General features: G+C 43.7%; 1 protein-coding gene across 3 annotated transcripts in view; it reads right to left on the bottom strand.

Moving 5' to 3' along the window:
* Positions 1–13,910, bottom strand: part of LOC104853204 (protein PTHB1) — a 285,577-nt gene that overhangs the window by 55,985 nt on the left and 215,682 nt on the right. For all 3 annotated transcript variants that reach the window (XM_033761023.1, XM_033761024.1, XM_033761025.1), the window contains exon 20: positions 1,274–1,456. In XM_033761023.1, the coding sequence (XP_033616914.1) occupies positions 1,274–1,456 (183 nt within the window). The remainder of the gene's footprint in view (positions 1–1,273; positions 1,457–13,910) is intronic.

Below are 13,910 nucleotides of genomic sequence, written 5' to 3' on the forward strand. Positions count from 1 at the left end.
TTTTTTTTTTTTTTTTTTTTTTTTTTTGGTACCAGGGATCGAACTTGGGACCTTGCACTTGTGAGGCTGATGGCAGCATCACTGAGCTAAATCCCTGGCCCACAATTTCTTCTTGATCATCTGAAAATCGTTTGATTCTACTGTAGAAGATTTGATTTGACTGACAAAACTTGCATTTTTCAAAACTATATTGCTGACTTTGTTGAAAGTTGCAATGGAATATGGACTGGAATATGACTATGGGAAGTTGCACTCGAATGTGTTGCACTGGTTAAAAACATGTGATTTAGAGAGAGACATACCTGGTTCTGAATCCTGGCTCTAGTTTCCAAAATGTACTCAACTGCCAGAACCTAAATTCTGCCATGTGCAAATGGAGATAAAACAGAACTGTGATTGCCTTAACTACTTTAGATTAAATGAGACAATTCTTGTGAAATAATTAAAATAGGGCCTGTTAAGAACTTGAAAAATGTTTTAATACTACTATTTTTAGTACATGTTCTCACATCTAGATTTAAAATGGATTTGAAACATTTTCTTCCCTTGAAATGGTTTTCTCCAGTACAACAATCTAAGTTCAACGGTCTCTAATTTCCAAGGTATTATTTCTTGGTACACAAAGTACCCAAAAAATAATCCAGAATGGCAGCGGGTGGCCACATAGATCTCTATGACTCAAAGGACCTATGATGGTTTTATTTAAATGATCTTCCCATGAAAAATCCAAATACCACCCTCATTTTCCCCTTTCTCCTCCTCAACTGCCTGTTTTAGGGTGGAGAGTAAAGAGCTTTAAACTACTACCAAGCACGCTGTGAACACAAGGAACCAGCCCCGCCACTGTTCCCCTGGGGATCTCAGTGCTCTCTGACCTTGGCAGTGACCCTCATGTGTAAGAACACCGAGCAAATGACAACGGCTGAACTGTTTGTTTCTGGCGGAGCAGGAAGGGATCGGCCAATCCGAAGGCTTACCGCCCCTCTCCAGCCAGCAAACGACTGCTCGCCTGGCCGCTGAGCGACAGCCAGGCACATAAAACCAGACGCGATATCGCGTAAGAACGTACTCTATACCTGTATTTAAGGCAGCTCTACAAAGAAAGGCCTTCGTGTGACATTTTGTTCTGGCTTAAAGAAAAGGAAGGCAGCATGTTTGAATGCAGCATTTCTGCGTTACCCTAGAAAGCACAGACAGCCGTGCGGTATCGTCCCAGGATCGAAATCTTTTCAATAACCCTGGCTGCTCCCCAGGCAGGCCTGTGGGTCCTTACCAACTCCTGCGCGTCCTCCTGAAGTGGCAGAAATGCTGCCTCCAGAAGAGCGACCTGGTCGGCGCTGAGCTTCTGCCACAGCCCAACCAGCAGAATCACCAGGTGGGTGGCACTTTTCAGCCTGGCGAACGACTGCAACAGATTGGCTTGGTTTTCCTCAACTGCTTCTGCCAGAGCAATTACCTGCAGAGAGGACAAACTCACTGAGGATGATTTCACCATTCTGGAGTCCTCGACACGTCCCATTCGCACACTTTTGGTTTTTTTGCCAACAACCTGATGAACTCTGTCTTCTACAAACACAGGCGATGTCGAGTAACAAGAGTTATCACCAACGTCCTTCTTTTAAAGTAATCTCAGAACTAATTCCAAATCCATATGGCTAAGGGATGAAAACATCCATGAAATCAGTTTAATGGGAACACTGTTCAGCATCTGTGGCACAATCCGGTGATCTTAAGTCTGGGGCAATATCGGTAACTGCTAATAAAGTTGTAACCGTGTTTTTACCAGCCATGGAGAATGATCAATTAAATATTCTCACCAAAATAACTACACTTTCCACGTAGCCAAGTAAGTTCAGTGCCCCTTTTTCAGAAAATATCTGTCTTCCTTGTCTATTAGTCTTCATATGTTACATGGCATTGGGATAACCGATATTTATTATATCTGAAAGGCAGATAATGTTTAAACCTTTGGTCACTTGAGCAATGTCATTTTTAACACAAATGTCAGGTACCAGCCCACGGGGACCAGAAAGTCGGGCCGTGTCAGCTCTACAACACTACATCTACTTAGGGTAGACGTTGGCAGGCGTGAGTGAGCAAACTGGCTTTATGTTTTTATCCCTTGGAATAATCCTGTGGAAAAAAGAACTAAAGCAACAACTGGATGGTGTTTTACTTTGTTTTACTGTAATGTCTTGGAGAATTCGGTGCTCACTAAAAGTAGTGAACTTCCTGCCACAGTGGCTCAGGGTGCCTGATGTCCCCAGAACAGGAAAGGCCAATGCCAGGCAGCGAGCTGCTTTCTGTAAGTCTCTGCCAGCTGCAGAGTCTGTGCACATGAATCCGTCCGGTGATGCTCTGTGGCTTATTGACACTGGCACGAAAGGCTTGTTAACAGATCATCTTTCAAACCAGTCAAGGCCGCAGCTACGTGGTCTCCCAAGTTCCCGGGGCAAGGGCTGTGAGGGGTCAGTGCTCTGAGTGTCTGGGAGACTCTGGGAAAGAGCACAGTGAAGGAAGGCCCTTGACCGAAAACACAAGGCGGGACCCTGCCGCTGGATGTGTGCTCAGAGGACTCTGTTACAAGAGACGGTTACAGTTCCCGTTCAGCTCCCCAGTGAGCCAGGGAGTCTGACCCAGGACCAGGGTTCTGTAGAGTGTGTTGCTTGCCATGTGCCTAGACTGTGCTTTCCGCTGGATTCAAGAGAAGTAGACTGGCATCTCACAGCCCACGAGGATCTCATAATTTGCTGGAAAGTAAACTTACACACGTAACCAATTAGAGGGAAGAAACGTTACTACAATACTGTCCTAACTGTACAGAACAGAAAGCAAGTATAGAAGAAGATAGCAGAGGCACAGATTACTGTGGGCAGAGTTAACACCCCCGGGGCCTCTGTTACTCAGCTGGGGCTTGGAACTCATCCCTTCCCTGGTGAAGTCCCCCTGAAGAGACGCGGAGCAGCCACTTTCCTGAAACCGAAACAGCCGGACTCACGTGCTTCCCTCACCTCCCCATGTTTACAGTGGACTCCTGGAAAAGCCTAAGTCTATACTCGTCTTCTTCCCGAGAACGTTAACAAGCCTCGTGTGAGGTCACCATATTGACACAGATGCTCACTGTGAAAAAGAACAAATCACACAGAGACAAAGGTCACAGGTGCTACTGGGTGCCAGGAATGTACACGACTTTGCAGGAAGCACTGCAGGGAACGTGGTGGTGACAGAGCTAATCTCTACCTGCAAAGAGTTCACAACAGCGGAAGGCAAGTGGGTCAAGGGGCCAAATGGTGACACTGTACAGAAGGCCCTGGGGCCTCCACAGGAGAATTTCCTAAGTCACAGTCACTGTTCTAAATTCCTTATGGGGATTATCCCATTTAATTCTCAAAAGTATCCTATGATAGTATTATTGCTCCCATTTTAAACAACCAGGAAAAGGTCAATGAGCAAATGGAAGAGCCAGAATTCACCCTCACTCAGGCTGACCCCAGAAATGCCACATGGAGTGCTGTCTACATTGATTTCTGCCTGCACACTGGCCTCATCCCAGGCAATCTAGGGAACCAATTCCATTCGAAGTTCTCCGATGGAGCTTGGAGCAATGAAGGTCTCAGCTTTGCCGCCCTTTGAGACCCACACAAGCTAGGACAGATTTATTTTAATCAAAAGCAGGCATGGATGAGCAAGTTATTGAATGGAGTTGCTCTGGAGGAATGAGTTCACGACCCTCTGGAGAGGAGTTCGTGTGCATCCAGGAAGCTGGAAGGGGGGCTGCTGGTTCCACTCTGTACAAGCAGCTTTGTTTCCATGTTCAATTCACTTCCCTTTGCTGGGCTCCAGCGTCATCATCTTTCACATGAGATGAACATGATTGCTGACATGCAACACAGCTGTGTCTGACTTGTACACATTTAAATCTTCTTTGGAAAATACGTGGTGTTGAAGGACCCCTGCCACCTCTTTCTTGTGGATATAACACAGTAGGATTCTGCTTCATGTTTGTTGACTTTTTCTTTGGCTAATTTGTATGATTATGATAATTAGATAAGGGTTAACAAATACACAGTAACAAGTGTTGGCAAGGATGTAGAGAAACTGGAATCCTCATGCATTGCTGATAGGAATGTAATATGAAACAGTCACTCTAGAAAATAGTCTGCAGTTCCTCAAAAAGCTAGTTACCACATGACCCAGCAGCAAGTCTACTTCTAGGTATATGAAGAAAGAAAAGAAAATATACGTGTACTTAAAAACTTGTCCACAAATTGTGTCAGTTAGCTTTCTGTTACTGTAGCAATCATCCTGGGTGATCATCTTATAAGAGAAAAGGCTGCTTGATTCACAGGTCTGGAAGTTCTGGTCCATGACCAGCTGGCCTGTTGCTTGGGGCTTGCGGTGCACATCATGACAGTGACCATACCCCTTAAAGCCAGCAAGCACAAAGAAGAGGAAGAGGAAGGCCCAGGTTCTATTCTTCTTTTGGGTCACATCCCCAGGGCCCTGAAGACTGCCACTATACCTTGCCTCCTGAAAGTTCCCACCATGTCCCTGTCCCTGTCCCAGCAAACTGGGGACCAAGGCTCCAACACATGGGCCTTCAGGGGCACTCCAGGTCCAAAGTAGCATGGATGTTGAAGTGGCATTATTTATAACAGCCAAAAACAGAAACAACTCAAATGTCTAACGCTAAACTGGGGACCAAGGCTCCAACACATGGGCCTTCAGAGGCACTCCAGGTCCAAAGTAGCATGGATGTTGAAGTGGCATTATTTATATGACAAATGGATACAAGGCACGTGGCATCTCCACTTGATGGATCGCAATTCAGCCATAAGAGGAAGGAAGGCTTTGTATGCTGTACAGCATGGATGAGTCCTGAGAGCATACTACATGAAAAGACGCTCATTGCAAAGAAACACATGCAGTGCAGTCCATTTACACAAAGTGTCCAGCACAGGCAAATCTATGAGACAAAGAGGGAATCAGAAGATGTTCAGGGCTGGGGTAGGGGTGGGTCGGAGGGACGGGGTGACAGCTCATGGGTGTGGTTTCTTTTGGGTGGGATGAGATGTTATAAAGTTAAATTGTTGTAATGGTGTGATTCATAACCCATGAATACAATAAAAATTGCTGAATTGTACATTTTAAATGGATGAACTGTATATAAATTATATCTCAATAAAGCTGTTAAATAAGTCTTAAAAAGGACTTTGAAAGTACAATTCATGTCAAATGGATGAAATAACACAAATAAAACACTTTACTTGAACAAGAATTTGGAAATAGGTTATGACTTATGTCTTGATGTCCCCCCAAAGCCCCCAAAGCCTCAGGCAGTCATGGGGTGGGCTTTTCAGAGGTGGCTGGATCTACAGTATGAGGTGCTGGGATCAAGGATGTGTGATTACTAAATCAGTCCACTGATTAGTTTGGCTAGGAGTAAAGGTATGAGTCTAGGACAGGTGGCCTGCATAAAATATAAGGAACATAAAGAGGGCTAGTGTACTCTGACCTGCCTGATTGCCTTGGACTATTTCTCCTCTCTGATGCCCTCTGCCATGCCAGCCTTCTGTGGAGTCAGCTGATTACGGACTGAAACCTCTACAAACTGTGAGCCAAATAACCCTGTCCTCCTTTAACTTTGAGTGTTGGGTATTTTGCCTCAGAAACAAGAAAAGTAACTAAGACAATATATTAATTGCTATACCATATCTGTAACTAGGGCTTTGTGACATTCAAGACGACAGGACAATATCCGACTCTGAAATCAATCAGATCTAAGAGTAGTGCAGCACTACTGACCAGCGGTACCACATTGGGCTCGGTACTTCACCTCCCTCAGACTCAGTCTTCTCACTCATAAAATAGGACTCTATGAAAGCTAGCAACCATCTCTTCCTGTATCCCTTGTTGGCTGCTGGTTACTATTTCATAATCATTCCCAGAGTTTAGGCCTCGTTTCAGATTAGCTACCCCAGGCAAACTGTACTTTTCTGTTAGATTAACAATGACACTGAAAAGAAGGACTGGTCTCCGGTATCGTGGCACACCCTACTGCACACCATCACCAGAGCAAGACCTGCCAGTTCGTCACTCCTCTGTCCGTGGCCCACACCCAGTGTCGTTCAATGCAACAGAGATCACAACGTAGCCAAGTCAAGCAGCTTCCAATTAAAAGGCCAAGAGGGCCAGCATCAGAGCTGCGAGTAAAGGCTATGGGAGAACCACACACTAGAACCCCTCGTTCCAAGCCCTGAGCAATTCTAGTAAAACAGGCACACAACTCTGCTGAAGACCTGCTCTCTAAAAGTCCTATGAAAAGATCGTTCCTCAGGAAAGTAGGCGTTACTTGATTTCTTTTACAGCTTACTGAAAATGTGAGAAAATCTGGTGATTTGAATGCTTCTAAAGTACCCTGTGAAAAGGCAGAAGGAGAATAAAACTCTTATTCAAAAGCCCTGAAACTTTCAGTGTAAAGAGAGCAACGGATAGGCCTTCAACCTAGCCAGTTTTCCAGTATAGGTAAACAGGGGGTGTCCCATAAATGCAGGATGCGTCGATGAGCCTTAGAGCCAGGCCTCCCAAAAGTCCAGCACAACCAGTAGCCACAGCATCCAACTGCCTCCTAGGCCTGGACGCACAGAGCCAGGTGTCTGGGGTTCCCAATTCATGTGGAACCTCACAGACAGCTCTGACGATGGCATTCTGTAATCCAATGAATTTATTCTTCAGAGGGCAGCCCTCAGATTAGACACACCCACTGCCAGTCCAGCAGAGACTGGAAGGCTGCAGGACAGAGGGCACACCTCCCTCTCGACAGTGTCAGTTGTGACAGTATTTGCTGCACATGCCGACATGGCAAAGGCCTTGCACTGAGAAAGAAAAAAGCTACCAGGTCTAAGTTTTTCCTTTGGCTCAAAAGATGCAATCTGTGTCCAGAAGAGTTGTTCTTTTACCAAAAGAAAAATGAAATAAGGTTCAGGAGAAAGGGAAAGGGCATCGGGCTGGTTTGAATGCCAGGCAGGCAATGAGAAGGGTGTGGGTAGTGAGCTTATAGCTCACTCACTACTGGCATGCACGCATTTCCTACATGCTGAAATTTTACAGATGAAACAGAACCCTGGGCCTTTCATTTTAAAGTCATAGAAGAAATGCAATTCTTCGCTATTCTTGCTATTGTGTTAATTTATATAAGTAGGATAGGGGGACTGGAGTACATTGTACTACACTTCCAATGAGGAGATAAACTAATTTCCCTTTAACATGAATCCAGCTTAGATTTTTAAGCCAACCCGAGATTAGAGCACATTTTTAATCATGGTACCACTCTGAGTAGCTAATAAAATAAAAGGAAAGTGGACCCTTTCAGTAAGAAGTCACACCTGCTGTCTTCACAAAGAGCCCTGCTCACTGGCCGACCCACAGGATACTCCAGGACACCACAGTGCAGCCCTGCAACCCTCAGCATCACAGTGGCTTTTGTGGCTGGAACTGACCCTGACATCAATCTGAATTTTCCAAGTGCTTTCAGAGTTCACAGAAAACTGGTTTTGGAAAAACAAATTACTCCTGAGAAATTTCTTTACACCTCTATAGATCCCCCCTCCCCTGCAGAAAAACATAAAAGGGTTGGCCAGAACTAGGATAGAGACTTTGGTTGGGATGTTAAAAATATATACCATTGATCTATAAAAATGTTAAATGAGAGAGACAATGAATCACTCACAGGTGACACAGAGAAAATTTTTACTATTCCTGCAAAACTTATTCAAACAGACGTAACTTAATCAGCTAAAAGGAAACTAACACCAATGTTTGGCAGCTATGAAGCTAAAAATACAAATGATCTTGATCCTGATCACTATTTTTACCCCTTACTACCTCTGGATGACCAAATTTTACTCCTTTCCATAAAACTATCTACCTATAGCCAAGTGAAACCTAAATTTACGAGAACAATAATAATGACTGAATCAAGTTTTAAAGCAATGAATGGATGTTCTCTAGATCACAATTACTCACTGAATAGATTGCTCTTAAAGCTGGAGCCTATGGCTGGCAACACCAGAGCTCGTTTTACAAGCCCTGGAGAAGGCCACCATCATCACTCTCCAAAATCAACACCCATGAGGTAGATCTGTACAGTTTCTAACTTCAAAATGTTTCAGGCTACTTTCTTGCCTGAAGACATCGATAACTGTGCAGTCACCCACAGGGCCTTGAGACCTGTGAGGCCTCCCATTTCCAGGGAGGGAAACGATGGACAGATGGGGAGCTGTCGGGGGTCCTCAGAGTGCACTTTACCTAAGGCCCTGAGCACTGAGACACATTAGTACGCAGCAGCAATTCACATGTGTGGACGAGTCACTTAAAACAGCAAAAGAGGAGCCTGGAGACTCCAAGAGTGCTGGTGACACTGCCGGTTGGTCTCCTCCATGGCGGTTACATTGTCACGATGAAGCGGAAGAGCTGTTTCTATGAATCTTCTTTTTAAAGCTTCTAGCTTTTCAAAAGGACTACTGTATTTCTCTTGAACACCTGGGTTTTCGTTTTTGCTCCTCTAGACAAAAGACATAGTCGGGTCCCACTGTGCAGCAGCACTCAGGCAAGAGGTGGGGCCTACATGGGGAGACCACACGCAAACCCCACCCAAGGCAGAGCACGAGCAGTCTGGCTTCACATGGAGTGAACTGGCTGCTGTGCTGCATCTTTACTGACCCAGGTTGCTGGAATGAGAGAATGGAAGAGGCTTACCGAGGAAATGCTGTGCCTGATTTCTACAGTACTGTGACCCTGTCTAGGCCAGAGACGACTTCACTTGCCGTACTGGCCCACAGGCTCTGGCTTGTGGGCATTCAAGGCTGGTCTGCTGTGTGGAAGTAAATTAAAAATCCCGAGGAGTCCGTCACACGAGATCACTGGTGAAGAGGGTGATTCACAGGAGCACTCTTGGGAAAGGGAAGTCCGCCTCTAGATTCCAGGTGAACAAGACTAAGAATCCAATTTGGCAAAGGGATTGGGGGTTTTGTTACTCATTGCGTTTGCTGCAGGTTGTAAACACACAGGCTGTGCATTCACATCTTCTACATGGATTGCACCCCAACAGATTCCTACAGTCATTCCCATCTTCACCGCTGGTTTATGTGGTGAATGTTATGAAATATATCATTTACCCCTAAAACACATCTCACAGAAGGGTCAGATGATGTTGAGCATGTGAGTCCATTTAAGGTTCATTCCAAAGCTGATTTTCCTGACCTCTTGATTAACGACATCTGGGGCCACATAACTCTGCTGTGAGGCTGTTCCAGGCACTGGAGAAGGAAGCCCAGCAGCAACCCTGGACTCCGCATAGTAGAGCCAAGAGCCCCTCCCACCACTAGTGTGACAACCAAACAAGGGATCAGACATTGCCAGTGTCTCCTGGGCTAAAATCACTCTTGCTAAAGCCACCAGTCCAGAGGTGAATTCTCTTCTAAACAGCTGGGCTTCCCATCGGAAGCAAAGCCCCTGGAGCAGAGGGGCAGCCAACAAGCCCTTGCCTTAGGCTACTGGTGACACTGGAGCCGTTGGACTCATCATAGTGAATTGAGAAGCGATTTTTATTGATGAGATCAGAAGTTTCATGATCAGCATCATGGATATTAGAAATGGGTCCAATGGAGAAATTAATAGTATTCACAATATGTGGATTGGATGAATATCCTTACACTCATACTCTTCTTTGCATGAACAAGGTGAACGAATCCAATAAGACACTGACAGGGTGAGGTCCAGCGTGCGAGCCCAAATGGTCTTGCCTTTGAGGAAGCTGTCTGGTGTCCACCATGGGAATGAGCATCTTGCTCTGGATTATTATCAAACCTGACCGCGTGAAATGTTCCACACAGGTGGTCGAGTGCCTAAAAGACAGCTGGGCCTTCACTCAGCCTGTAGTGTAGGCTGCATGGATTATTATGTGCTCATAAAAGTTCAAAATGGCTTCATGTGTGGCAAAATTTGACAAGGCTTACTTTCACTATAACCAACGAGAGAGGCTGTGGAGAAGTAGCCTCCTTTCCTCTGTATCTCAAGCTTTTGGATGACTATCATTGCAGAAAAGAACTTAAGAGCTGTGTAAAACCAGATGAGCAGAGGTAATGTGTGACGATGAGTCTGTGCTAAGTGATGGGTGTATGTGTGAAGTAGCAGGCTCAGAAGAAAGGCAAATGTGTTAGTAAAAGAGCAACAGTAACTGACGCTGGGCCCACCCTGTGCCAGGCACAGTCTTGAGTCCCAGTGTATACTGTTCTTGAATCTTCCAACAACTCATGCAGATAATTAAAATTTTCAATTGATGGGGGAAAAAACTCAAAAAAGGTAGGCAATGTGGATAAAATCAAGGTGAAGATTCAGACCAGGTCTATTTAAAAACTACAATACAAAAACATTTCTCTTTAAACCATACTGCATCTTTAGACAAAAGACAGGCATTTGTGTGCATGTGCACGTGCGTGTGTGCACACACACACACACACACACACACACACACACACTACCTTTGTACCTGAACCAGACAAATGACTTACTACGAACTAATATGAGAAAAACTTACCAATGAACTCTCTCCATCAATGGACTTCCTTGGGGATTAAGGGCCCTAATTAGTTTGCTCATCTGAGATAACCTTACATTTGTGTGTGTAAATGCCTTTGGTCCACAATAGCACCCTGGGCTGCACATTACCCCTCGTGCCTTCCATTCACCTCTGTGTTGCCTGTCTGTACCTACAGTAATTGTAAACTTCAAACATTTTTAAAAAACTATGAAAGGCACAGCACATCAGAGACCAAACTCATTATAAATGATTAAACAAATCTAAGCTCTAGTGGTTTGATCTTAACAGAGTCCTTTGACCTCTACAAGCACCGATTTTCTCCTTTGTAAAGGAGGGGTATTTTCCATGAAGATTAAATGGAAAGGAACATGAAATGCTTGCCATTGTGCCTCCAGCATAGCAAGCACACAATAAATGTTAGTGTTATTTTTATTTTTCCCTGGCTACACTCCCACCAACACTTTCTTTATGAAAACAAAACAAAAAATACCATATGTCGAAGGTAACAACATCATCTTTTGCCTTTTCATCCCTAATTTGCATAATCCCAATAATGCCACTATTTCTTCACGATTGATTTTTCACTATATATATAATATATATATAATTTGCCACTGTGTGAGCATAACCCCTATACTGTACTCTTTCAAAACACCCCCACGTTCCATTCTATGATATCCATCCCATTTAGAATTATGACTTCACCACTTTTTTTTTTTTTTTTGGTACCAGGGATTGAACTCAGGTATTTGTGCTTGCAAGGCAGGCCACTGAACCGCTGAGCTAAATCCCTGGCCCTTACCTTCACCACTTTTAAACTGCAAAGGCAGGGACTGTGTTTTGCCTCATTTGCTCCTGTGTCCCCAGCTCACAGGGCTGAAGACATAAGAGGGTTAAACAGCATCTATCCAGAAAGAAAAACTGAATCTCATCTGCAAAATCCTGGTAGGTAGCACCTTGGCACCCTGTTGCTAGGAGAAGGTTCTCCCAAACAGTTCGGAGACCACTTTGCACTTTGCTTCTCAGGTGTCCCCTACATGCACATCAGGATGTGTCTCATCCTTCCGTCTTCAGTTAACATGGTAGATATCCTTTTATCTTCAGAAGTAACATCAATAATGCGCCGTATTAGCTTTTTCGTCACAGAGATACAATACCTGACACCCATGATTTAAAGGGGGCTCACAGTTTGGGGGAATTCCGTCCATGGTAAGCTGACGCCAGGGCAGGAATCAGTGGTGGTAGGATGTGTGACGGTGGAAGGATGGCAAATCTGCCATGTTCATAGCAACCAGGAAGTACAGCAGGGAAGCAGTACAGGGAGAAAGGGGCCAGGGAGCAGGTGTAGTACGTAAGGCCACACCTCCACGACCCACCCAGACACACGAACAGTGCGGCTCCACCAGATCCCAAAGCCAGTAACCTTTTCGGTCTATCTTCTAAGTGACCTTGCACAGAAAAACTAGCAAAAAGATAGCAGACATCTGTGTAAATTTTCTAACATAGACTAGAATTATTATTATTATTATTTTACCAGGGATCAAACTTGGGACCTTGTGATTGCAAGGCAGGCATGGTGCCACTGAGCTAAATCCCAGGCCCTAGAATCAATTTTTTAGACACCTGTGACAGTTTTGGTCATGGCATCAACATTCTAATTTTGTTTCTTTCTTAACACAAAACATACAAATAAAAACAAAACCAAAACAGGCAGAAGGACAAATCAAAACAAAACAGGAAAAAGAAGATTATTTTGGTTTTCCTCAGCAAAGAAAAAACTACAAATACAAGCAAATAAATGTGGTGCATATAAAAGCAAGGTTTTGCTGGGCGTGGTGGCGCACGTCTATAATCCCAGCACTAGGGAGGCTGAAGCAGGAGGATCACTGTGAGACCAGCCTGGGCTACACAGTGAGTTCCAGGCCAGTCTCAACTACATAGCGAGACCCTGTCTCAAAAAATCAAAAAGAAAAAAAGTGAGGTCTTTCCTTGGAATATGCAGACCTGGATTTGACTGGATGATGAGCTCTTCTACCTCATTTTTTCCTTCCTTTTAAAGAGCTGAAATAGACTATATGATGTCAAGGGCATCTAATACGACAAACATGAGCTACAAGCTGGTTTGTAAAACAAGTCACTTTCTCATTACCTAAATCAATCAGATAGCAGTTTCAATTGGAATCCCTTACTAGAATCCATTTACTAGAAATCTGAATGCATTTTTAGAGGATAACAGAAAGAGATTATCATCTAACAGTAACCAATTCTTACACTTTTAATTTAGATTCTTGGTGTTAATATCCAAAACTGGGACAAAGAGTGTAATGTGGGTAAAATAACAGGACTCACACCAACCATCTAGAGATGTTTACCTCAGGGATAGAGTATCTTCCACCAGGGACCATGGCCTTGGAGAACTTTACGCCTCCCTATGAATCCCAGAGAGGAAGTCTTTGTCTAAAGTTTCTAGAATCCCATCCTGCAGCCATCATTTTAATCTCCTAAGAACACCTGAGAAAGGAGTGGTTCTCATCTTCAGAAAGCCATGATTTGAAGATTAAAAATGACACTTTGAAAGACTATGCACATCACTGGGAACTGCTCCTTGCAAAATGTCCAGGATAAGAAATCCAAGGATAAGCCGAGTGTCACATCTCAGTTTACCTTCCAGATATTTAGGTTATTTCTCTGTTTATAAGAGTACTGTCTGAACAAAGAATAGGAAAGTCCTGCTCACTAACACCTCAATAAATTATTAAATATCTAAGTGTTCCTACCACTAACTCAAGAAAACTCAGAGCTAATTTCAGCAACAAAAGTGCTAGATTACTAAAAGAAGAAAAAAGCTAAATTTCTACACCAAATCTCTAGACTCCTGCTAATTCACTATTCTTTTCATTAAGTTTCTTTCAAGAAGAAAACTCTTAGTGAAATATTCACCAATAAAGATCCCCATAAAATTTTAGACCAATGGTTTTTCAAAAGGTGTCATTATAGAAACTCCAAATGATTATCTTGATTTTAAAAGTTTATCCTGAATGTTATCTGGTGACTCAGCCACACACCTACTACCAATCGGTACCAATGTTCTACTAAAAACCAAGTAAACTCTATTCACCACTATGAAGAGTACTTTTCTGGAAATATGATAAAGTTTTTCTTCTAAACAAAAGTAAATTTTAAAATTAATGAGGCTGAGAAGATAAGAGTTTGACAATGATAAAATCAGAATTTTAGTTCCTGGTCATAAGATATACCACATAATGATATTTTATTCATAACCATCTCCATTCCCTTGATTACATATATA

The sequence above is a fragment of the Fukomys damarensis genome, unplaced genomic scaffold (genome assembly GCF_012274545.1).
Source record: "Fukomys damarensis isolate Sample0158 unplaced genomic scaffold, DMR_v1.0_HiC HiC_scaffold_7, whole genome shotgun sequence".
NCBI lineage: Eukaryota > Metazoa > Chordata > Mammalia > Rodentia > Bathyergidae > Fukomys > Fukomys damarensis.